This window comes from Triturus cristatus, chromosome 5_1, assembly GCF_964204655.1.
Source record: "Triturus cristatus chromosome 5_1, aTriCri1.1, whole genome shotgun sequence".
NCBI classification, from domain to species: Eukaryota; Metazoa; Chordata; class Amphibia; order Caudata; family Salamandridae; genus Triturus; species Triturus cristatus.
Window position 1 is genome coordinate 160,065,420 of NC_140587.1, and position 26,401 is coordinate 160,091,820.

At 46.4% G+C, this 26,401-nt stretch overlaps 1 protein-coding gene across 3 annotated transcripts in view; it reads left to right on the forward strand.

Moving 5' to 3' along the window:
* Window positions 1–26,401, forward strand: part of LOC146830503 (1-phosphatidylinositol 4,5-bisphosphate phosphodiesterase gamma-1-like) — a 695,332-nt gene that overhangs the window by 625,869 nt on the left and 43,062 nt on the right. For all 3 annotated transcript variants that reach the window (XM_085604690.1, XM_085604691.1, XM_085604692.1), the window contains 3 exons: window positions 2,649–2,873; window positions 3,471–3,619; window positions 20,694–20,808. In XM_085604690.1, the coding sequence (XP_085460816.1) occupies window positions 2,649–2,873; window positions 3,471–3,619; window positions 20,694–20,808 (489 nt within the window). The remainder of the gene's footprint in view (window positions 1–2,648; window positions 2,874–3,470; window positions 3,620–20,693; window positions 20,809–26,401) is intronic.

A 26,401-nucleotide genomic window follows, 5' to 3' on the forward strand; every position in this document is an offset into this window, starting at 1 on the left:
GTCATATCATCACATCTACATGGGTTTACAACTTTTATATCATTCACAGTGTTGTTTGGACAGTGGAGACAACCTACTGAATGCAAAGTTCCCACTGGTCTTCAAATAAATTCACATTCAACATAGCTACTAATTAATAACTTACATAACACTGCTGCACAGACTACCTACTAATCAGAATAGCTACCTTTGGGAATAACTAAATCTTTCCATTTTTATTAAAGGGGAGATCTCTGTAACCCTAATCGCTGACCCATGCTCCAGATCCTCTATGATTTTATGTCTTTTCAAACGTGAGCAGCTCTATTTTGTGTCCAGATAATTTGGGACAAATCATTAGCTTTGTGAATCTAAATAGAAGGGTGTGTTCACAAGCCAAAACCTTTTTCCTGCTGATATTTGTGTTTCCCACACTCCAAAGAGAACCACAATTACAGATTGCTTCCTCAAACATATACACTCACAACTATTACGTCCTGTGCTCACTGACTGGTAAATGGACTAATCTTTCACTCAGCATTATTCATCCGACACAACTAAAGGGCCTTCTGGTTTTCCAACAGTCCTGAGCAGCATTGAAATTGCTGCTTGTATTTTTACTTCTCAAATCTTGGGGCAGATTTACAAGAACTGACACATCTCTGCATATTAGCAGAGATGCGTCAGTTTAAGTGTGTCACGCAAAATAACCCTTGCACCACCAAGGATGCGTCGCATTTACAATGTGGCGCACCGTGGCGCAAGGCATGACAGATGTGTCACACATCTGTTGCTGGAGTTGTCACAAGTGCGATGCAACTCCAGCAATGCTCAGGAATGCCTATTCCTAATGTGCTGTGTCACTACTTACGCCTGCTTCAAGCAGGCGTAAGGTTTTCACGCAGTGGCGTCGTAGAAGTGACTCAGTGAAATCTTGAAGATTTCACTGCATCACTTTTACGTGGCTTTCTTGCGTCGGAATGCCCACTCTGCATACATTATACCTGATGCAGGTATAATGTGATGCAGGGCTTTACAACGTGACGCATCTCCCGAGATGCGTCACGTTGTAAATGTGTCGCACCATGGCGCATTGTTTATGCCGCCGTTGCGTCACAAAAGTGCCGTAAAAATGTCGCAAGTGGCTTGGAAATCTGCCCCTCTGTCTTTAGTGCCCGACCATCCGATTTCTGGATGTGCTTATTCTGTTGTCGTGCTAACATTGTTGCATGTTTACCTTGCTTTGACTGCCACCAGCAGTATCCAGTGCCAGGTGTATTAGAGTATTATTCTCCTGTGACCTTTCATCTGTTTTCTATGTCTCACCTCGAGATCCCCTGACCTGTCCTCTTTCCGCCATCAGCTCGTGCCCCAACATTATGTCCTAAACAAGCTGTGATAGACCCACAGAGAGTAACAGGATTCATACCTTTGTTTAATTAGCAACTAGTTAGTTAGTTTAGTTGAGTTCCGGCACTCTTTTTTGCCTATACCTTTTTCCTGTCCTAATTTGTTTCCTTCATTTTACACAAATTTATCATGAAGACAAAACCAGATTCTGGAGAAACCATTTTTTTGGACAGCTTGGGTACTTAGACAGACTCATTTTGCAAAATAGAGGTGAACAAATGTGCAGTTTGTACCTGTTTAAGATCAAAAAAGGTAAAATGTGGATTATGGTTGAGAATTCTTCATAAAGAATCATTGTAAGATGCTGCCAGTAAAGATACTTCTCTAGCTGTCACTGTTCCACTTTCTCCTGGCCTCCCTACTGCAACCGAGGTTACAAGAACCTTACCTGCCTCTTACAACACAGTTTTTCTGGTACATACAAACTTATTATCACTTACTCCCCAAAACGTTTTTAAATTTCTTGCCTAAAACGTTTCAGTGTCAAACTCCCATTAAGTAGCTACATACGTAGCTCCTTCTTCCAATTTAGGCATGTTTCTTGTGTCCCCCTACTTTGTAATTTTAAAGCGTAATGGTCCAGACTACAAACATGCAAGGTCACAACTCTGAAAAAAGCTCTGAAATTATTGTTAAAACAAGAGCTATTACTATGAGCAATAATGGGTAGACACAAAGCACACTATAGTACGTGTTAAAAGCTTGTTATGGCTTAGGCATAGGTGTGGTGAAAGGTTGTTATTGCTTAAGCATTTCCAGAACTAACCCTACCAACATGTTGCCATTAAGATTCACAAAAGTTCAAAGCCTAAAGCTTACATGTTAAGAAAATATTGGGCCTAATTCTCAAACTACATTTTATGGTACTAAAAAAGTACTACAAATTGCAATTCACAAACCGCGTGCAGAGTTTTACGACTCTCCGCTGCCCATACTTAATGTGCAGAGTTACATTTTAAAAGTAGATGTTTGAGATACTGGAGGGAGTGGGTGGAGGAAGGACAGACTTACTGCTAAAAGAAGGAGCAAGATTGGTTTAGGGAGTGCAAGGGATGTCACCCAGCCACACAAGAGTAATCCAATTGAATTACTCTTGGGGTTGAAACATGCAACTTACACTTTTGTAGTAAGTTTACACTCAGAGTTTGTGAATACCGAAAGTAATACACTTACAACAAAGTGTAAATTTACGCAGAAGAGTTACTTACTTTTGTGAATCAGCAACTTATGCATAACACCCTAATCTGTGCCCCTTGCAGAGATTGGGACGGACAAGGCCTGCTACCGGGATATGTCATCTTTCCCTGAGACCAAGGCAGAAAAGTATGCCAACCGCAGCAAAGGGAAGAAATTTCTGCAGTACAACCGGCGTCAGCTTAGCCGAGTGTACCCCAAGGGACAGCGCCTGGATTCATCCAACTATGACCCTCTTCCCATGTGGATCTGTGGCAGTCAGCTTGTAGCACTCAACTTTCAGACTCCTGGTAAGATGCATTCAATGTTAGGTGGAGGAGTGCCTTAATGCTGCATTTTATCTTTATTCTTAACAGATACGAGCCCAAGCTAACTCTTCATTGCGTCTCACCAGATGGAATATTTTCCCACTGGGGCTCCATGTTTCACTTTCCCATGAAGGCAATGCTTAGATATGTTGTTTTATCATTTGATCATCCAGTTCTGTCTTGTTATGCATTTTCAATCTCGCTCTCTCCAGGGTTGGAGGGAGTTCTTGTTAACATTTGGGGGAGGCAGAACTTAGATGATTCATATTCAGGACTTTACTGTAATGGTTTGACAGTGCTATGGCAATACAAACAAACTCAAGTACAACAGACATTAGAATGTGTGCCATGTAGCTTCAACTCTACAAACCCTCCCCTAATTTCAAAGAATTGAGGACCACCTAATGATCCTATACAAGAAAATGTCAGCTAAAACAGGAAGACATATGATCTCTTCTCAATGAAGATTGCAAGCTGTTTCCAAGTACTGCATATGCAACAGATTAATTATTACAGCAATTGGTTTTTACTGGGTAGTACTGTTTTCTGATTGTTTGGTACTGTCTGTAATAATTTCAGATAAGCCAATGCAACTAAACCAGGCTCTGTTCATGTTGGGTGGTCAGAGTGGTTACGTGTTACAGCCGGACATCATGCGGGATGACTCCTTCGACCCATTTGATAAGAGCAGCCTAAAGATAGTGGAGCCGATTACGATGCAACTCCAGGCAAGTGAAGCTGAGAGTCAAACAATGTCAGTCCAGTATTGATTTATCATAACACCATGAAGAGAAGGAGAGATTTAGTGTTAAACACTTTCATATGGTGTGGGGTTGTGTGGTGTGGTCTTGTATTTGGGTTGTTGACAGGGCACTTGTATACCTAATGCTGCTTAGGAATTGAGGGGCTTATTTATGAGCCCTTGCGTCACTTTTACGTCGCCGGTGCGTCACTTTTTGTGACGCACCAGCGGTGTAAAAAATGTGCCTTGTTGCACCATATTTACAAAGTGACGCATCTAGATAGATGCCAGGTATAATGTATGCAGGGGGGCGATCTGACGCAAGAAAGGGTCAGAGAAGTGACGCAGTGAAATCTATAAGATTTCACTGCGCCACTTCTAGGACGTAAATGCGTCAATATCTACGCCTGCCATGAGGCAGGCGTAGATATTGACGCAGGCACATTTCACATGGGACTTACCCATGTGTAATGACCCATTGCTGGAGTTGTGTCACTTTTGTGACACACTACAGCAATGCATCATTTTTGCGCCTACAGATACGTCAGAAATACTGACGTAGTACTGAATAGTAACTCCTTGCGACATGATGCGTCATACTGTAAATATGACGCATTATTGGTGTCGCAAGGAGGGCGCAATGAAAAGTGACGCATTGCTGTTTTCTCGCAGTGATGCGTCACTTTTCATAAATGAGGCCCTGGGTATAGATTGTGATGCAAAAAGGGCTCCGCCTATTTAGGTCAAAATCACATCTTTGGTTCTTGCTTAAAGCTAGTTGGTTCTCTTTTTATCTCAATGTCAGAAAGCAAGAAATCCACAGGGATGACGTGTCTGCCCTTATGTATTGCTTTGGAAGCAATCAGTAGTAGAGGTTTCAGAGATCCAGATTATAGTTCATGTGCTGCAGATGTAGTGTTGAGGGCTGGCAAGGTGGGGAGCTACAGTGAAAGAGTTCCTTATAGAACATGCTGTATAACTTGAAATGAACATGTAGGTTCTCGAAGATGAGCAAATGTATCTAACGTGAGCTATTAACATTGCAGCATTTTAGAGTATTTTTAAACACCTCAAGAAAGTGTGAAATTATGATTTTCTTATAAGACTTTTACTCTGAAATGGTAATATAAAGCAGCATAAAGGAACTTCTCTGTGTCTGATATTTCTACACTGATCTATCCCGTTTGCTGCTCACACTGTAAACAGTATTCACCATTGTCGCCACTACATCATCTCCATCATAGTGGATCATCCATTTTACAAGGCAGGCCTACATCTAGGAGTAATTCTTTACTTTTTTGTTATTCACCAAGTTAGAAACTGCATTTTGGAAAGTAGTATTACAGAGATACTCCTCAAGTACTACATAATGCTCTTCACAAACCTATGCCTCTACCTCTCCTAGTTTTATGTGCAGAGATCTTACTCATGGTGGCGGAGATCTCTGCACACTTAGGTATATATATTTTCAGTAGTAAATATTTGAGAGGCAAGGGGAGTGACAGGAAAAGGGAAATCCTTACTCCTAAATAAGAGGGGCCCGATTCACAGAACTAACTTAAGACAAAATCCTAAACTTACTACCAATTTGGTATTCACAGAAGGCACTTACTCATATGGTATTCACAGAAGGCACTTACTCATTTTGGTATTCACAGAAGTTAGGGGTCCTAACTTTAGGACTCCTAAATGCCTTCTGTGAATACCGAAAGTCTTACTATTAGGATTTTTCTCAGTTTAGTAGTAGTATAGTTAGGACTCCTAACTTTAGGACTCCTAAATGCCTTCTGTGAATACCAAAAGTCTTAAAATTAGGATTTTTCTCAATTTAGTAGTAGTAAAGTTAGGACTCTTAACTTTAGGACTCCTAAATGCCTTCTGTGAATACCGAAAGCCTTAAAATTAGGATTGTTGTCAGTTTAGTAGTAGTATAGTTTTTTTTTTGTTTTTTTGTTTTATTATTTTTTACAATGAATACAACCAGAATATTGCAGTCACAGTACAACAACATCCATCATCCGGTGTGCATTTGTGATCTAAGGCCCTTCCCACCCTCCGTATAGCACGTCATTAAGAACACACATTTCAGTTCATCTGAGACTGCGACAGGTATTGGGTTAAGTATTGCCAGTAATCTCGAGGTTTCGACCCGGTAGGCAGTTCCTCTTCGTACGTTTTTAGTGTATCCTTACAATACGTTAAATCAGCAAGCCAGTCTTTAACTTTTGGTGCACTCCTGCCATTCCAGCTGAGCGATATTCTCCGCTTTGCCAGAAGTAGGGAAATCATACAAAATTTGCGCTTTTGAGCCTTTACCCCAGGCAACAGACCCAGCAAACAAATACGAGCCGTGCAGCTCATCTCACCTCCCACCATTTCTCCCAGCAACTGCATCACCTGCACCCAGTATTCCATTATCACCCCACAAGACCATGCTAAATGAATAAAATCCGCCACTTCTTGATTGCATCGTCCACACCTAGAATCCGAGCGTAACCCATATCTGTGCAATCTGGCGGGTGTGTAATAAGTCTGGTGTAGGTACTTGAAGTGGAGTATGCGTAGGTTGCCATTAGGCGTCAGCATACCAGTCAGTGTGCAAGCAACCGTCCAATCCTCTTCCGTTAGAGGAACATCGAGGCAGTTATTCCACCTCTCCATGGCTTTATGTGTGTTTGCCGCAATGTCACTTTGTAGTTTAGCATAGAGCGTGGACACCAGGCTTTTTGCCTTCGGTGTGGTGATTATCCACTGCAGAGCGGACATCACCGGGGGTTCATCCGGGTATGTTGGGTACAGCTTTTTAATAGCATTCTGTAGTCTGTGGTAGTTAAATTGAAACAGTAATGTCTTATTACTAATGTATGTCAGCTTGTCAAGCGTTTTGAAATTACCGTCTTCATAGAGGTCTCCCAAGGTATCTATACCGACCTGTCTCAGCAATCCCACCCCCACCTCTTCTTGGGTTACCGAGATCTCTGGATGCCAGTGGAGCCGGAGCGCCGGGGCGTATAATGGCAGTTTATTTTCCTTCCTCGCCATTAAGTGCCATGCTTTATTAGTGGCATCAATCGTGTTGATGTCATTCTTATGCAAGGGAGGTCTACGGTGTGTGATGATCGTATCTAGTGGGATCGGTAGCGCGTCCCCTTCTTCAATTGCCACATGTGATACCAAAAATGCGTATATTGCGCCTGCGCACAAAGGTAGTATAGCAAAAAGTCAGGAACTCCGAATCCTCCCCGGGAGTATGGTAATGTTAGCGTCTGTAAGTCAACCCTTGCAGTTTTCCCCTCCCAAACTAGCTGGAGTACCAGCATGGCGATGCGACGAAAAACCTCCTTAGGAGGCTGGATGGGTATGTTGTTGAAAAGGTATAGCAGTTTAGGCAGTATCACCATTTTGACAATGGCAATGCGATCGGCCAGGGACAGCGGCAGCTGTATCCACCTTCGCACTTTCCCTTCCAAGGCATCGATCGCCCTCCCATAGTTTGCCCGGTTGACAATCTCTGGGTCACGGTGATACCACACACCCAGATACTTCACCGGCTCGGTCTGCCACTCCAAGGGGTACTCCATGGGGTGCGGTTGTGTGCTGTCCGTCAAGGGGATAATCAAAGATTTATCCCAGTTTATAGTTACACCCGAGTGATGAGCGAACTTAATATATTCCCGCAACAAAGGATTCAGATTTTCCCCTGGGTCTCTCACATACAATAACATATCGTCAGCATACAATGATATGTGCAGTGGCCGTTGTGGAAACTGCAAAGCTGAGTAATGATGCCCCTGCCTAATTTTGCATGCTAGCGGCTCCAGCGCTAGAGCAAACAGCAATGGGGACAGCGGGCACCCCTGTCTAGTGCCCCTGCGGATGTCGATGGGCTCTGAAATGTATTTATTCACCCGGACTCGCGCCACCGGCGCGTCATACAGCAGCTGTATCCACTGGAGAAACATGGGCGGGAAGCCCATCCTCCATAGCACAGTATTTAAATACGGCCATTCCAGCGAATCAAAGGCCTTGGCCGCGTCCAGGAAGACCGCCGCGGCTTTAGTCGTAGGTGTCAGGTAGTGTGACAACGCAAAGAGAGTCCGTGTATTGTGTGCGGTGGAGCGCAAGGGGATGAATCCTGATTGGTCGGGCAGAATCAGCTTAGACATTAAAGGGTTAAGTCGAGCAGCGAGCAATTTGGCCAGTATCTTATTGTCTACATTTATCAGAGACAAAGGCCTGTATGAGTCACAGAGCTCTGGATCCTTCTGCGGCTTGAGCAGTGCCAGCAAGATCGCCTCACGTAGAGTCGGAGGCAGGCTCTGTTGTTCATGGGCATTCCCATACATCTCCACCAGACGGGGCGCCAGCTGCTCCACAAAGGCCTTGTAAAATTTGCAGGTAAACCCATCGGGGCCTGGCGCCTTACCATTGGGCAGCGTTTTGATCACTTCTGTGACCTCTTCTACCGTGATGGGCAGAGACAGATATTCCCTATGCGTGTCTGACAGCCACGCTATCGCCACGTCTTCCAGATACTCCATTATTGCGTCTGGCTCCGCCGTCGGTCTAGAGGCGTACGTTTCACCATATGCAGTCACAAACTCGCTCAAAATTTCTTGCGCGCCAAATTTTTGTTCCCCCCGTGTAGTGCGTATCACATGAATAGTCTGCGGTGCACGGCCTTCACATATTTTAGCTGCCAGGTGCCTTCCCGACCTACCCCCCTCGCCATACGCTCTCGCTATCTGTCGTTTCGACATGTATTTAATTTCGTCTTCCGCATAGTTTTGGTACTCAGACAGAAGTATTCTGATGTCACCTAATAGTTTAGCATCGCCCGTTCTCTCATATTCCCCTTCTAGTAGTCGCATTTTGTTTTCTCTCACCGTCAGCTGATGCCGTATGTCTTTTAGGATACCAGCATTCGTGCTCATACAGATGCCGTGGATCGTTGCCTTAAAAGCATCCCACAGTACACCGGGATCTTTCATAGTAGGGGCATTGTGGTCAAAATAGTCCTTTATCGCCTGTCCAATAGCGTCCTCATACAGTGGATCTAAAAGGGCTTTCGCGTTAAACCTCCAGCTGAAAGGGGGAGGAGTGTAGCATGGGAATTCGAGGGATAGGAGCACTGGATTGTGATCCGACAGTGTCCGCGGCAAATGTCTAACTTCCCTAGTCCATAATGCAACGTCACCAGATACCAACCAGTAGTCGATGCGGGACCAGCTATTGTGTGCTGTCGATGCGTGTGTGGCCTCCCTCCCCTCAGGATTCCTACACCTCCAGATATCAATAAGTCCCCTCTCCACCATCAGATCCTGCAGGACATGTAGCGCCCGTCTATGAGGCTCAATCGTCACCCCCGATCTATCCAAGTCGTCAGAGAGTGCTACATTGAAATCTCCACCCCATACCACATGTTCAGCCTGCAGATCCCTCAGCTTACCCCATAGTGAATTGTAGAATTGCGGGTCGTCTACATTCGGCCCATATGTGCTCACAATTGCCAGTCGCTGTCCACGCAGTAATCCAGTAACAATAACAAAGCACCCCATGTCATCCGTCACCGTGGTGTCTATCTTGAAATGCAGTCCCCTTCTTACCAATATGAGCACCCCTCTAGCATAGGATGAGTACACAGAGTGATGTACCGACTCAGCCCACCTTCGCCCCATGCCAAGCCCACGCGTCGGCGCACAGTGTGTCTCCTGTATGAGTGCAATATCGATGTGCAGTCTATCCAAGTACGCAAGTGTTGGTCTTATTTTTTGGGGGTTATTAAGCCCCCGTACATTCCAGGTCAGCAATTTGAGGCATCCAGCCTCTACCCTTGCGTCCCCCATTTATCAACAGCACTGTTCAGGCAGATCCAATAACGGCAGTCAGTTAGTGCGAGACTACGGGGATCCGAGCACCCACAGACCTCGGGATTCCCTAGCGCAATTTTCCGGATTTCAGCGATGCGTCTTATGCACCGTGACCAACAAACCAACTTTTCAACTCCATTCCCCCTCCCCCCCACCCACTTCAGCACCCCAACCATGCCAAAGACATACCCCATTACAGTAGATCAACATAGAATAACTAGGATTGGGGATCACCCGCTTGGGGGGATCGCCCAGAGCACACAAATCCATCCAACTAAATGGATGTGGACGGGATTACATTAGGAGTTGGGACCTAAACTCACCATGTCTACACAGGTACCTGATTGTCGCCGGACATAGCGCACAATTATCGGGGAACCAAATGGGGTCAGTCTCTCCAGAGCAATACAAAACCCGCCTGGCGGTGGGCAGCATCCCAATGACTTTCCTGCAGCCAATTCCAGGACCCCACATATGACATCGGTCCCCAACCAATGAGCCACCCAGGACCTCCCGAATCTGGGCCAACAGTTCCCATTTCCTCAGGCCCCGTAGAGCCACATGCAAGTCAGCAGCGCCCACCAGAACATCAGTCTCGAGTGTGTGGTGCGGTGTCCCCTGATCAATCCTCCACCAGGGCATTAAGCAGCAGGGCCAGCCAGACTGTGCGCCCTCTGACATGCCAGCGCATAGCAGGATGTTCGTGAAGACAACCTAGTTCGCCCCACTTGTACTCACGGCTCACAGCAGTTCAGAAGAGTCCCACTGGCAATGTAGGTCAACAATGTACTCCCCTCGAGGCCCAGGGACCCGGCGCAGTTCCACCACCTTACCACATGCAGACAGCGCTGCAGCTGCACACCACTTGCTTTGCCGCTCTCCGAAGTCCGCTCGTCAGCTGCCCTCTAGTCTGCATCCGGATTCTGATCCGTTCGCTGTCGCTCCTTACGCTGGATGCCAATGCGCTTGACGAGATCCTGCGCCGCCTTAGGTGTGTGACAGATCGTCGCGCGTCACTCGGAGCCTGGCTGGGTATAGCATTGCATAATCAATCCCAAAGTCGCGCAACTTTTTCTTAACGGGGTTGAATTCCCTCCGTGCCAGCTGGACCGCGATGGTGAAGTCCGGGTAAAATTCCAGCGTGTTGCCCTGATGCGTTATTTGCCGTTTCTCTCTCGCCAGCCTCAATATGACATCCCGGTCTCTGTAGTTAAGGACCCGAGCAACTATGGGACGCGGGGGGGCCCCAGGCTTCGGTCTAGGCGCCAACGATCGGTGCGCGCGCTCAATTAGGAACATTGGGGAGAGGTGGTCGGCACCAATGACATTACGGATCAGCTCCTCCACATATGTTTCCATACGTCCAACGTTGGTGGACTCTGGAACCCCCGTGATCCGTACATTGTTGCGCCGGGACCGCGCTTCCAAATCCTCCGCCTTGTTTCTTAATACCTCCAGCAGCTGCTCCACTTCCGCACATTTTTTGGTCGTGGCCTGGGTGACATCGTCCACCACCCCAATGCGAGTTTCCGCCTCCGTCAGTCGCTCCCCATGGCCATCCAGCTTCGCCGCCATGTTATCCACTCGGATCGTAATGGTGTCAAGCTTGCCATTGATGTCCTGCAGGCTCTGCTGGATAGCCTGCAACACCCCCTCCATACCCGTGGGCAGCGCCTCCCCCGCGCCGAGGGCAGTTTCTGTTTGCGATGTAGCGCCCTTCGTCTGCCTTTTGGACTCGAACTGGAGTTTAGGCTGATTCTTATCAGGTTTCCCCATGGTCTTGTCTGCACACAGCGGCCGCCAGAGACGAGATCAACAAGCGGCAGGTCCCCCCAGTGAAGGGATCACAGGCGCCTGCTCGCAGTCACAATATATCCCGGTCAATCCGCACTGGAGGCTCGGATGGGTACACAGCCGCAGCACCCCTTGCCCAGTTCACGCACCTTCAGCCTCCTCTCGCCCCTCGTGCCTCAGGGCCAGAACAGGCACCCAGCTCTCTGCAGTCGCAGCCACGATCCCAGGGGGCCCCACAGCAGGCGCGGATAACCTCCAGCACCACGCTTGCTCCAGAGCCGGCGATCCAGCACAGCAGCCACCGCAGCGCAGGCCCCGTCCCCAGGTGGCAGTGCGATATGCGCCGTGCAGCAGACCTGCACCTTCCTCGGCGCTTCAGCGGCCGCCGGAGCTAGCAGCCCATGGGTCGCCCTCTCGACTGTCGCGCCCCTTCGCAGTCCTTCCAGCCAGCCCTCCGGCCCCCGACAGCGCAGTGAGTCGGCGCCCCCAGGCAGGCAGGGCCCCACGCGCAGATCAGGCAGTGCTCACCAGGCATCAATGCATCGGTCCTCGTCGTAAGTTATCGTCCTCCAGAGCGGGATCTGAAAGCAGGCTCCGCCGCCATTTCGCGTCTTTCCACTGATGCACGCCGGTCTCTCCTGTCGGCACCTAGAGACACCAGCGCATGCTCTCATGTCTCAACACCCCAGGGCAGGTCGCATCGTCGATCTCGCCGGTTCCTCGCCACCTTTGCTCCCGGATACTCCGAGCGGCACCATCTTGTGCTCTCCGAGCCCCGGCCCGGGCCCGGTGTTCAGCAGCTCGCCCCCGCTCTCCCAGCACCCGAGATCCGCTCCACACCTCATCCATGCGTGGACGCCCGTGTCCGACAATCAATGCGGCAGTTTTCAGCGATCTCTTGGCCCCTTACATGCTCTTTTACGCCGTTATTCTTGTCCGTCCGGCGGAGCTGTCTCACCAGGCAGCCATTCGGCTGTGCGCCCTCTAGCGCCCCCCTAGTAGTAGTATAGTTAGGACTCCTAACTTTAGGACTCCTAAACTGAGAAAAATCCTAATTTTAAGACTTTCGGTATTCACAGAAGGCATTTAGGAGTCCTAAAGTTAGGACTCCTAACTTCTGTGAATACCGAAGTGAGTAAGTGTCCTCTGTGAATACCAACATGAGTAAGTGCCTTCTGTGAATACGAAAATGGTAGTAAGTTTAGGATTTTGTCTTAAGTTAGTTCTGTGAATCGGGCCCGAGGTGTTTAGGGAAATTTAAGGGGAAGTTTCTGAAGAGACATTTTATTACAAACACACAGACACTAGTGAGTGTTCACAAACTACACTTCTAAAGTTACTACAGCCCTATAGGTAATAAACCAGGTATAATTTGTACTCCAGCCCACTCTTGTGGTAAAACAAGCACCACACATTGCCACTCACAGCTACTGCAACACAATCCCACAGAAAACCATTGAGGGAAATAAAATAACACCCAATAGGAATCTAATGTTAAAATATTTAAATTATTGCAAAAAATATATATATACTATTACAATCCTTATGGTTACCATTATGAATCTCTGAAAAGTGTTTTGCTACTGGGTATTGGTGGTCTTTACGATGAATTGCTCTTAGGTGCTCGGGCACTCATTTCCTGACGAGGTAAATAGCTCTGCCCACGTAACATTTCTCATAAGGGCATATCAAAAATTAGATGCCAAAATCAGAATTACTTGCCTTATCCACTGTGTAGTTAAAGTTAGGACCTAGTTACCATAGGAAATAGATTTTTTGCTTTGCTAAAATCTTTGACATTGTTTGATGAACCTTCACAAAACATTCCAAAAGAAATGTTAATCGACCTCAGCGTCTTCCTGCAAAGGTTCGGCGTGATCGTTCAAGTGGGGGGCCAGGAAAAAGAGGGGTCCCAAAATAAAATTTCCATGACGGTTTGTGAACAGCACTACAGCCAAAACTGATGAACAGAATGACACCAAATTTGGCAGAAAGGTAGAACTTTACCAAGTGAGGGTGCTTTTTGTGATTTGGTGTAGATCTGTGCAATAGCTTTTGATAAGTTATGGTTCAAAATATATAGCTATCTGGATGCTTTGCAGGAGTCCTGCTGGCATGCAATTTTAAAAAATAGAAAGACGCTGTAGGGCAAGAGGTCTCTTTTAGGTCTCGCCTGGCGTTGCAGCGCAAAGCGCTGCTTGCTGGGCGAGAGATATTGTAAGAGAGTAGATTTGAGAATGAGAAGGGGTATTGAAGCCCAGACCCTCATTTTCATTGGCTGGCGTCACCGTTTATGCTAAACGGTGGCCTGCCATCCGGACAGGGTCATCTGCTTTGCTGCTGTCGCAAAGCAATTTCTTATCTTTATGGGGGCCATCTGTTTTCACTCAGCCCCGTGTTTATTTTTGCATGGCACTTTCACTTAAAGTAAAAGCGCAATGCAAATATAAACAAGCGGCTGAGTGAAAACAGATGGCGAGCGCTTGTTACGGATTGCTTGCATGGTAATAGAGGTTACGGCGGTTGTTTGCTATACTGGCATTTCTGGCCACGCAGTAGAACAGAATAAGACAACATTTTCTCTCTCGTCTACCTTTAGAAATCTGCTTGATATGTGTATGAATTGCACTACTTCAGAGGTATTTTCCCATATCGTGTCCGCTGGGAATAGTATTAATTCACTCAAATAGCCAGAGCATTTATAATGTATATAAATATGGGTGTAGCAGCGCCCCATTCGCCTCTGCGGGAAACTCCGCTAAGTAACCTCTAATGAACAATTAGCCTCGGAAAGAAACGATCTGCGTCCGTGTGATACACCTGCTGCCCATTCTTCGGCTGCTATAAATTGCATACAATCCGTGTCTTCTTCCTATGCTTTGGGTATCTTATTTGATTAGTTATTTGAATTGTATCCGTGCCAAGGCCTGTGATGACAGTAAACAGGCGCACTGTACTCACGAGGTGTACATTTCAGAGGGGGGCGGGGGCAGCCTTTGCGTGTTTTTCTTTGTGCATTGCTGGAAAGGGGCTTGTGTGCTGTAGGGAAGGGTACGTGGCAGGGAGCTAATCCGTCTACTTGCTGGTGGTCATCATCGACACCTCACCTGCTTGATGTCTTGGGTCTGCTTCTGATAGTTGGAGACAAAGAAATCTTATATTGAAACTGGTAAAGTTAGAACACCCTTTGAAGGGCTAGCTGCATACCTTATCTTAATTTATGTTTACAATAACAAAACTACAAAGTGTGTAAAATTCCTAGCATTTACACGAGTTTAAGCTATTGGCATTGTAAATGACAATGCCTTCTATTTATGTTTTTAAAACGAAAACAAAAATAAAAGGCATTGTTATTTGCAATGTCAATAGCTCAAACACGCGTGAAAGCGAGACCTATTGCATTGCAAATGCTTGTTCTTATTGGCCTCAAGCTCCCATGGTCGTGAGAGGCTCCCCAAGTCCCAGAGAAGCTCGTGCTCCAATTTTCCGGCGCAACCTGAACAAAAATGTGGCAGCCGCCATTACAGGACTTAGGAACTCAGTCCTCGTGTCCTGAAAATAAATAAAAAGATATGAGAGCGCAGGGTAGGGGTACCCCGCCCACCTAGACCTTGTAGGGAGGGAGTCCCAGTGTCAAATAAAAACAAAAGTTGTTTTTCTTTTTTTAGGACACGGTGATCCCCCAGGAAATAGGGCTGCCACTTGAACTCCCCCAGGAATCCAGCAGGATTGGGAATGCATTTTTTCTATTTAAAAAAAGGGGGTTTGGTGTCTGTTGGTGTTGGGCCTTAAGTTGTGTGTGGTGGGGAGGTGGCTGGCGGCAGGGGTTTGGCGTAGTTAGGTATGTTAATAAAATATTACTTTGTTAAAAAAAACAAATTCACTGACAATAACAAAGGTTAAAGTGGCGTTATAGTTAGGTATGGTAATAATTTCTAACATTACGTTTAGAAATAAACCCTAGAGCTTCACTGAAAATATCAAATGTTAAAGTGACTTTATAGTTGGGTGAAAATGTTAGTTAAAAACGAGACATTTTTAACTGAAAAAAACCCACTGAAATTCACCAGTTACTGTTAACTCAATTAACTATAACTTGTGTCCTTGCCATGTACTGCTAATGACCTCACATATTACAACACTCATGACATGTTCTATGACGTCATTAATAATATCACCGATGGCAGCTGAAATGATGTCACTGATGACACCACTGTACATGGCAAGGTCGCAATACATAGTTGAGTTAGCTCACTGTGGATGGCTCTGTGCTAAACTATGCTTAAAAACTCTGCTTCAAAAACAGACATTTGAGGTGAGCAGAATTAGACTGTCTGTGGTGTTGTAAAGTGCTACATATAAAGGAGCTACTCTTTACCTAAAGCATGGGAACTAACCATAGTTCACCACTTCTTTCTTGCAAATTTTCTGTCAAATCTGCTGATGCCAGCAGGGTTTATTCTCAGCTGTTTTGTGGCATTACATTTTTACCTTGCTGGCCCTTTTGAAGTTAATGACATAGTGAACCATCCGACCTTTAAACAGTGCATCAGCAACATAGACAAAATGCAGAAGACATAGACAACATAATTGAAATAGAATCTGCCATATTGGAGAAGATTAGAGATGAAGCATCTTCACTAGTGCTGTTACATGAACAATAAAATATCTTTGCTTAGATGTCCTGAATGTAATGTTATAAAGAAATATAGGTACATGCTGTGAAATGGAGTGCAGAATATTGTATTCGTTTGTAAAAATTTGTATCAGGAATTGGTGTCAAATTGGTGTAATTTTACTGGGAAAACATACCCAATACTTTTCGGCTCGCACTCGGCAATCTTTGTTCATGAATAAGCGCCATATTTGCTCAAGGTGCTTATGTGTAAAGTAAAATAAAAAACAGCAAACAACAGACTGCTCCATAGTCTTTTCTCTAAACAGCAAAAAACTTAGGGGCATATCAGCCATGGCCGGCGATAATTATCGCTAAGCGCATTTAGCACTAGGATAATTATCGCCGGCTATCGCTAATTTCTATCGCGGAGATAGCGTGCTATCAGCAACGCTTATCTCCAAAGCGATAGAAATGCAAGCGTTAGCTGGAAAACAGTGTGATTATTGCTGGAAATCCAGCGATAATCGCACTGTGACCGGCGATACCTTGCTGATAGGGCAGGGTGGTCTTAGCTATGTAATCCACCTCCCATTGGATTACATGGCTAAGTCAGAATTAAAGCAGGCGTAAGGAAAGTAGCGATAACCATAGTTAGCGCTACTTTTCTTATCGCTATGCTTCTTAGCGATTCCCTTGATAATTGGAGAAATGTCGAATAGCGACATTTCTCCAGTTATTTCAGGAAGGAACGCCCACTTTGCATCTCATTAGAGATGCAAAGCGGGGCGTTCAGTAAACAGGCGCTAAGGCATGGATTCCCGCGTTAGCGTGTCCATGCTGATAGGGCGATAAAATTATCGCCGCTTTTCGTCCGAAAACGGACGCTAAAGCGGCGATAATTTTATCGCCTCGCCTTGCTGATATGCCCCACAATCATTTCACTATGCTGATTTTCTTTTACCAAAAGCAAAAATTCATAGTGTGATGCTTAATATTACAAATTGGATATACTTATAAAGGAATCCATTAATTGTATATCAGAACATTACAATATTGATTCCAGAAATGTCATTTTCATTTTTCTTATTCCAATGGGCACTATATCCTAACAATACACCCTTAATCTAAACTTTCCATAGTGGAATAAGTCAAAAAGGGACCTGGAATCAAATAATACATTTTATAATTTCAGAACCTAATTCTTCCCCAAATATTACATCTATCCTGCCCCAAGCAGAGTACACTAGATCTGTACATTGAAGCACCTTGAGAAAACAGGATGTCCGTTCGTGAACAGGGCTCGTAGGGATGAGCCGAAACGCCTTGGATCTGTATCCCAATAAAATGAAGCAGATTTGACGCCAGCACCCGAGTGTCGAATGTTCTTCCGACTTAGAAATGACATATTACCTCTACCTGTGCATCCATGCCGTCTCTTCAGCAATTTACGGCTGTAGGATTCTCATCAGGGCCAGCAACTTTGAAAGAACCAAGCACAAACACCATTAGTACTCTCCACTGTTTTATTTAATCAAATCATCACTTTACGCCTTAACGTGTTTCAGCCAAATTGCTTGGCCTCGCTCACATACGCGCAGCACCATTTTAATCCCATTTTATAGTGCTCATGTGATTAAACAATAATGAAAGAAATGGAAATAATACTGCACAGATGACAACTGTCGATCAACGTTACATAGCGCAAACTGTTGTTTCATTCTTTTATAAAAATTCATCCTTGTCACTCTAAAATTCAACAGTATTTTAACTATTGTGTTGAGTACTTGTTGTCAATGGCAGTTCATTTATACCAATTTAGCCCTGATGGGAAACGATTCCAATGCAACAATTTCATATTTGCATGACCAACTCGTCATTGGCTTTCAAAATATCACATGCACTTCATACGCACATAAGAAAGTGAAACAAAAATATATTAAATTTAATGAAATAAAGAGTTTCACCCCAGCAGGTTTTTTGTGCAATCACCACTGCATTGATCCACTAATTTCAAAATTGCCTAAATACATAGATAAAACCGAAAAAAAAACTCTTCTATGACATTTGTTATTGCACATTATTAAATCATCAGGGTAGGGAATATGCCAAAAGAATGTCATGATTATAAAAAAGTATACTTTTCTTCGGCATTCAAGCTGTACGCTGATTTAGTACCTAAATTAAGAATATATCTGGCCTTTAGTTGCCTGAGCGCTCCCTCACAGATACCACTTCTATTGTGACACTGAACTACATCTAGAACAAAATATTGTAAGTGCGTTTCGTATTACTGTTCTGCTCATTGAAGTGTCTAGGCATTGGCTATGCAAAATCTTTGATTCTGATTACCCAGTAATGCTGTAAAATTATTTTGAGGCCCTGTATGGCCATACTGCCAAGATACTTTAGCCCACAGCTAAGAAAACGATCGGGCTGTTGAAACCACATTTTCTATTCCAATAACTCAGGACTGCTTTTGACTAGAGCATCTCTCGTCGAATGGGCTCACCTATATGTTATTGATGTATTAATAGGAATTATTGGCCCTATAGTAGGGTCACCTCTAATCAAATGCCAATGTTTATGAGCAGCAGCTCATAAACTTGCATCTTGTTTACTAATGTTGTTATTAGTCTGATGTTGGAACTGAATTCACTTTTCCTCGTTTTTGTGCGCTGGATAACTGTACCGACTCCCTGCTTTTCTGATTTACTATGCTAACTGTGTTCTCCAAATATTTTCCAGAGTAGCCTCATTCCACAAGTCTAGTTGTTGACTCCTTCTAATATCTATGGAGTTCGTCAATGCAGCTGCAATGCCTCCTTAATCTCATCATCTCCCTGTAGAGGATGCTGGCTTTTAAATGATGAGGATGAAAACTGTGAGCACGCAAGGTCATATTGCCTGCTCTTTCCTTTCAGTGCAACTGTGTCTCTATTCAGTGTATTATTGTTGAGTGCTTCCACAAATGATTGTGCTAGGTCCTGCAACTCCTTCCAAATTATAAATAAATCATCAATGAAACACAACCAACATACTACATGTTCACTCCACATGGTACCTTGGTACCATGGTCATTGATGCACACCTGCTCCTCCCACCAGCTCATGTGTAAATACGCATAGCTGGGGGCGAAGCAGGAGCCCATCGCTGTATCCCTTATCTGGCGAAAAAGTTCCAGATTAAACAAGAAATTAATCACAAGACACCACTTAATCATAGATATTAACATCTTGGTATCATTATACAATTTAAGTGGCCTGCCCCTCAAAAAGTATTCAACATCCTTCAATCCATCAGCATGAATGATACTAGTATATGAGGAGGTAATATCAAGTGTCATTATTATATAACCTTCGCGCCATTGGATACGATATAGACTTTTTAGGAAATCACCAGTGTCTTTGATGAACTATGGTAGGTTGCACACATGCTCTTGGAGAAAAAAATCAATATATCTTGATGCATTTTCAAATAAACTGTCTCTAGCCAAGATAATTGATATTCCTGGCGGCTGAAGTGGATTTTTGTGGGCCTTTAGCATGAAGTACAAGAATGGTGTTTTTGGGGGTAGTAATTTCTCAGAAAAAGATAATCATCTTGATTTAGTAATCCTAGATTCCCCATTCAAACAATTCAGCATTAGGCTGTGTCTTAACATGCTGCATGTCTTCCTGGCTACTTCTTAGATAGCACTCAGTATCAGTCATGTGAATTCCGAATTACTGTTTGCGTATCGCTTTTCAGCTTCTTGATTAAAGGATTCTACTGTCGTTGTTGATGATTCCATTTATTGTTAGCTTCGCTGGTAGTCTTGTGTAGCTTCTTAATGTCATGTCATTCTTAATGTCATATCAGTCTGTTTTTGCAGGGCCACTCGATCTATCTCGGCATATTTGACTAAAAACGTTACAAGTCAAGATGATGCAGCAGTATTGTTGCCCACCTATTTTTTTAACATTTCAGGATTAGGGTTCAAGACTAGAGGCAATTAGTATACTTAAGCCCCTCAGGATACGCCCAACTTCAAGATATTTTTTTAACGATTTATGCTCCCACCACTTTCACTGTTCATTGCGCATACGTTTTTCAAGTAATTTCAGTCGCATTGCAGTAGCTCAAGACACTCCTGCACAATTCGTTTCAGACAATATAAATATACATTTAAATTAAGCACACTTTTTAACAGAATTTAATTTGAGTTGATGTGCTGCAATATTTTATTTTATTAGTTCTATTTGAAAATTAAGTATTTAAAATTAATGTACATTTATATTTGACATTATAATATTTTTATAAAGGCTGATTAATGTTAATAATTTCCCGCTTACTTTTCCTTAGGGAGATCTCCACCTACATATGCAAAGTTACTAATAGTAACTTTGCATTTGTAAATCCTTTTATAGGAGGCTGTGATTTGGGGGGTGGGGGGAAACATAAAAGTATACACCTATCTGTTAAATTTACACTCAGAAATGGTGAATAGCTAAAAGTTAAGCATGTCACCTAGGTGTAGTATTAATTGTACAAGAGTAAATATACATTTATTTATTTACCTTTATGAATAGGTCTCCTTGTTAGGACTGCATTCTGGTTGGTATGATCCATCCAGACGCAACAAGTCACATCCACATTATAATTATAGACTAATCTCTTGTGCCTCAAAAGGGAAGACATCTGATATTGCCCATTTGAACTTCATACATAAAGACTCTCCATATCTATCTGCCTGCAAAGTGATACCATTTTCCTAATCATGTTCTGTTTTTCTGCTGCAGATCCTGGGTGCGCGGCATCTTCCTAAAAATGGCAGGAGCATTGTGTGCCCTTTTGTGGAAGTGGAAGTGTGTGGTTCCGAATTCGATAACAGCAAGAACAAAACAGATGTTGTTGGTGAGGATTCTGTGTTAACGTTGCAGCTTTAGATATTGCTACCTCAAGCACACAGTGGACCAACGAAGTAGCAGTGCTACAGTGATGAACTCTACAAGTCCTTCAATAACAATAAGCGCCTTCACCATCCAGCATAGGCTTTTGCTATCAAGTGCCTAAGTTCTAGTACAGCCACAGCAAGGGACTGCATCACAGACACAGTTTTGCACAACACTCTGTGACACATGTGTCTCCTGCACAGGACATCTGGGTGTAAAGTACATATGTTCAATGAAATGAGATAAAATATATGGGTTTTTTTGCAAGTGTTTGTTGGGGATTTGTGCACATTTCATAGTCATTGGCTATTGTTCCTTGAAAGGAGAATTGCATCTTTTTGTTTGATTTTTACTCATCCTACAGCAGGAAATCCTTTGTGAATTCTACATTTGCTTGTTATAATGTAAGAAGAAAAAATATCACACTTTGTCGCAGGTAAATAATGTATCTGAAAGAGACTATTAGTTATAGTTTCCTTACCTTAGAATTACCCCCAGGCGTCAGACTGGATCAGGAGAATTTTTTTTCAGCCGTACCCCTGCGTGTCGTAGGTGGCGTCGGTCATCTTCGCATTCGTCGTCGGCGTTGTGATCGCCGAGATGACCTCGCGGCATCTACTTGGAGGCTGCCCCTGCACGCTGACATCAGTTCTTTCTTTTTCACGCCAGCCAACGCAGATCTGGAGAGAGCGGTCTACTTAGTCACTTTTTGACTAAAATGTTGTCCACTTTTTTCGACTTCTTTTTCGAGTCGTTTGACTCCTGGTGGACGTAGGGCTGTCCCATTGTTGGTTTAGCTTCAAGCCTTGTGACTTCTGTCACAAGCTGATGTCTGTCACAGATACATACCGCTGGTGCTTAGAGCGCGACCATGACCCAAAGTCATGCTCCGACTGTCGGGCCATGAACCTGAAGTCTTTGCAGGAGCTGTCCCGAAAACGTCTGGAGGCTCGGCAGGTCCCGGTCAAGAGGAAGATCGCAGGACCGGTCGCGAAGCCACCACCATCATTCATCATCGAAGTCTTCGTCATCGGGTAAGTCGAAGCACAAGAAGAAGACGTAGAAGTATCGTCGCTCTTCGCCTTCTCCCCGTCCGTCGGCCGACATGATGCGGGACAGGGAGGGTCGTCATTCTCCGACTCTGCCCTCGGAGCCTGCTGAGACGGCTCCGTGCTTCCCTCCCTTTCCGGGAGCCAGAGCGTCCCCTGTCCAGCTTCGTGCATTTTACGAAGCCCTCCATTCTATTTTTGGGCAGCCTGACTTCGCCGGCGCGCCTTCGAGCCCCGCTGACTCGGTTGGGGGCTCTAGGTCTCCAATGCCAGGGGCTTAGGCCTCGGCGCCGCAGGGCCCCCATGGATCCAGGCCTGGATCTCGATCATACCTCTGATGGTGACACCTCTGCCACCGTTGTGCCCCTGGCCAGCGTCGACCCCAACCTCCCTCTCGACTTGGACACTGAGCTTGACCGGCACCGACGGGCGCCGGTACCGGCCCCGGCGGGTGCTTTTGTACCGCTGTTCTTCCCTGGCATTCCTTATCACCCTGAGTGAGGTTGAGGAGGACTGGGAGGGGTCTTTTGACCCTCTGGCAGACCAGCTTGAAGAGTCGGACTGGAGAGAGGAGTTGGGTGATGCCAGTAGTTTGGATACCTCCCCAGACCTTGGTATGCTTTCTCCCCCTACCGAGGACTAACCTCCCGGCTGAGGTGCTTCAGCCAGCAGCAGCCTCTTCGGAGCCCTTGCTGCCTTTCAATGAGGCCCTCACTGACATCCTTCTGGGCTCCTGGTCCAGGCCCAGCACAGGGGCTCCTGTGGATAGGATGATTGCCCGATGCCACCGCCTGGCCCCGGGCAACCCACTTTTCTTCTCCCAACACCCTACTCCCAAAAGCTTGGTGGTCCAAGGCTCATCCTCGAAAGGAAGCGCTTTCTCTACAGTTCCTCAAGATAGGGAGTCCAAGAAGCTGGACCATCTTGGGAAGAAGATGTTTTCTTCCGCCAGCTTAGGACTGCGGTCGGTGAACACTGCATGTCTCTTGGGCCGTTACACACATTTGGTGTGGGACACGGTTGCGCAAGTGCTGCCACAGTGCCCGGAGGAGGCTCGGGCCATACTCGCCCGCGCCGTTGCTGAGGGTCGAGACGTAGCAAAGTTCACCATCTGGTGTAGGCTGGATACCGGCGACTTGCTGGGTAGGACGATTTCCATGTCGGTAGCCCCGAGGCGCTATGCCTGGCTGAGAACCTCTAGCCTCTCTGGGGATGTCCAATCTACCCTTTTGGACATGCCCTTTGAACGCCGTCGCCTGTTTGGCGACAAGGCGAACAACACGCTCGAGGGCTTCAAGGACTCTAGGGCTACGGCCAGGTCCTTGGGCCTTGCAGCAGCTTCTCGCCCCATGCAGTGTGCCTTTTGTCCCTTTCGTGGCCACGGAAGGGGTGCTGCACCATGTTCCACTCAGAGCCACAGTGCCGCACAAGCCACCCAGCCTCTGCATGGTGGGGGACGTGGGACCCAGCGTCGTGGGTCTGGGGGCCAGAAGGCGGGTCAGTCCGCAAATGCCCCCCCCCCCCACGCAGCTGCCTTCAAACCTCCCTAGTCCGATTTTTCAGGGCCACCAGTTGCCACAGGGCGGCAGGATCCGCCATCACCTCCCCCACTGGCACAGCATCATGTCAGACAGGTGGGTTTTGCAGATATTCCGAAGGGGCTACTCCCTCCCCTTTGAGACTACCCCTCCCTCCATGCCACCAACACTCTATCGCAAGTTGGAGGATCACTTGGCCTTTCTCCGTCAGAAAGTTACAGCTCTCTTGGCCAAGGGAGCTATTGAGCGAGTCCCTGTGCCAGAAGTAGGTTGTGGTTGTTATTCCCACTACTTCCTGGTACCCAAGAAGGACAAAGGCCTGCATCCTATCTTGGATCTCGGGGACGCCAACCGCTTCCTCCGGATGGAGAAGTTAAAAATGTTGACATTGGCTCAGGTCCTGTCTGCCCTAGACCCTGGAGACTGGATGGTAGCGTTGAACTTGCAGGACGCTTATTTCCACATCCCCGTCCTGCCAGCCCACAGGCATTACCTACAGTTCACGGTAGGCCACAAGCATTTTCAGTTTACCGTGCTCCCCTTTGGCCTTACCAGCGCCGTTCGGGTGTTCACGAAAGTGATGGCGGTGGTTGCAGCTCATCTGCGCAGATCAGGGGTTCCAGTCTTTCCCTATCTCGATGACTGGCTGTTAAAGGGAGCTCACCCCAGGCTGTCGTCTCCTACTCCAGACTACAGCGGACCTCTTGCACTCGCTGGGGTTCACTATCAAAGTGCCGAAGTTACACCTGGTTCCCTGCCAGAAGCTCCTTTTCATCGGAGCAGTTCTGGATACAGCGTAGTTTCGGGCATATCGTCCAGAGCAGCGTGTCTGGGATATTCGGGCTATGATACAGATGTTTCAGCCTCTATCCCGGATTTCGGTGAGAATGACTCCGAGGCTGCTGGGCCTCATGGCCTCCTGCATCCTGCTGGTGGATCATGCCAGGTGGCATATGCGGGCTCTGCAGTGGGACCTGAAGTTCCAGTGGGCGCAGCATCCGGGGAATCTTTCTGATTGCGTCCAGATCTCGGAGGGCACTGCACACCAATTGCAGTGGTGGCTAACGGACCAGGATTGGGTCAACGGCAGATCCCTCTCCCTTCCCCATCCAGAGTTCACAGTGGTGACAGATGCGTCACTCCTGGGATGGGGTGGCCACGTGGGAGAGGTGGAGATCAGAGGCCTCTGGTCTCCGGCGGAGTCCGGGCTCCACTTCAACCTTCTGGAGCTTTGGGCTGTCAGAGGAAGGGTAGTGCAGGTGTTCACGGACAACAACACCGCCATGTGGTACTGCAACATACAGGGCAGAGTGTGGTCGTGGACCCTATGTCAAGAGGCTCTTCGCCTTTGGAAGTGGCTGGAACATCAGGACATGTCCCTGGTGGTTCAACACCTAGCAGGTTCTCTGAACACCAGGGCGGACAAACTCAGCCACCGGTGCATGATTGATCACGAATGGCGTCTTCACTCAGAGGTGGTGGAAGGTCTCTTTCCGCAGTGGGGAGAGCTTTGGTTAGATCTGTTCGCCACAAAGAGAACGCGCATTGTCCGCAGTTCTGTGCGTTCCGTTGCGAGTGGAATTGCCGTCTTCTACACGCCTTTCTGCCTATACCACTACTGCCCAGAGTGCTGAAGAAGATCAAGCGCAAACGGGCCCAAGTCATTGTTGTGGCTCCAGACTGGGCACGAAGAGTCTGGTATCCCGAGCTCTTGAACATGGCCATCGATACTCCGATCAGACTGCCTCTTCGGGAGGATCTTCTGTCACAGCAGCAGGGATCGATCCTCCACCCGAACCTGTCCAGCCTCCACCTCCTTGTGTGGAGATTGGGCGGTGACAGTTGACAGCATTCGAACTTCCTTCCGAAGTCTGCAATGTTATCTTGGCAGCCAGGCGTCCGGCTACTAAAACAGTATGTGCCTCCAGATGGATCAAATTTGTGGCATGGTGCGCAGCAAAGGCTGTGGATCCCCTTTCTGCCCCTCTTTCAGAGGTTCTCCTCTTCATTCTATCTTTGGCCCAGCAGGGCCCTGCTCCGGGCACCCTTAAGGGCTATCTTTCGGCCTTTCGTCGCCTTCCTGATCAGCCTTCTCTCTTCAAATCCTCTATTGTAAATAGGTTCTTAAGGGCTTTACTCACCTCTTTCCTCCTATTCCTTTCGTAATGCCCCAGCGGGACTCGAATCCGGTCTTAACTTATCTTATATGTGCTCCTTTCGAGCCACTACATAATTGTCCTCTCAGACTCTTGACTTTATAGACTGCTTTTCTGGTTGCCATCACTTCTGCTCACAGGGTGAGTGAGCTTCAAGCGCTATCTTCTAAACCTCATTTCCTTGCTGTCCGTCCGGACAAGGTTGTCCGTCAGACTAGACCTTCTTTTCTATCCAAAGTGGTTACCTCTTTCCACATAGGACAGACCATCACTTTGCCCACCTTCTTCCCGCATCCTTCCAAGTAGGAGGAGAGACTCCATCGTCTGGATCCAAAACATGCGTTATAATTTTATCTGGATCGCACAAAACAATTCCGAGTGGACGATCAACTCTTTGTTGGCTATGTGGGCGCCAAGAAATGTCGGGCCATGCAAAAAAGGACCATCTCTCGATGGGTCATCCTTTGCATTAAGATCTGTTACTCCTTGGCGAAAAAGCAGCCGCCTGTAGGACTGCATGCTCACTCCACCGGGGAGACAGGCAGCCACTACTTCTTTGGAACGTAGAGTCCCCCTCAGTGACACCTGCCAGACAGCCACTTGGGCATCACTGCACACGTACACTAAGCATTACTGCCCGGATAGTCAAGTCTGGAGAGACGGTTTCTTCGACCGTTCAGTTCTCTAGGACTTCCTGGTGTGAACTTGGTTCGCAGACCCACCTCCAGGGTTAGTATTGCTGGGGTATCTATTCGAAGGTAAGGAATCTATAACTAATAGTCTCTTTCAGATGAACAAGTTACTATCCTTCG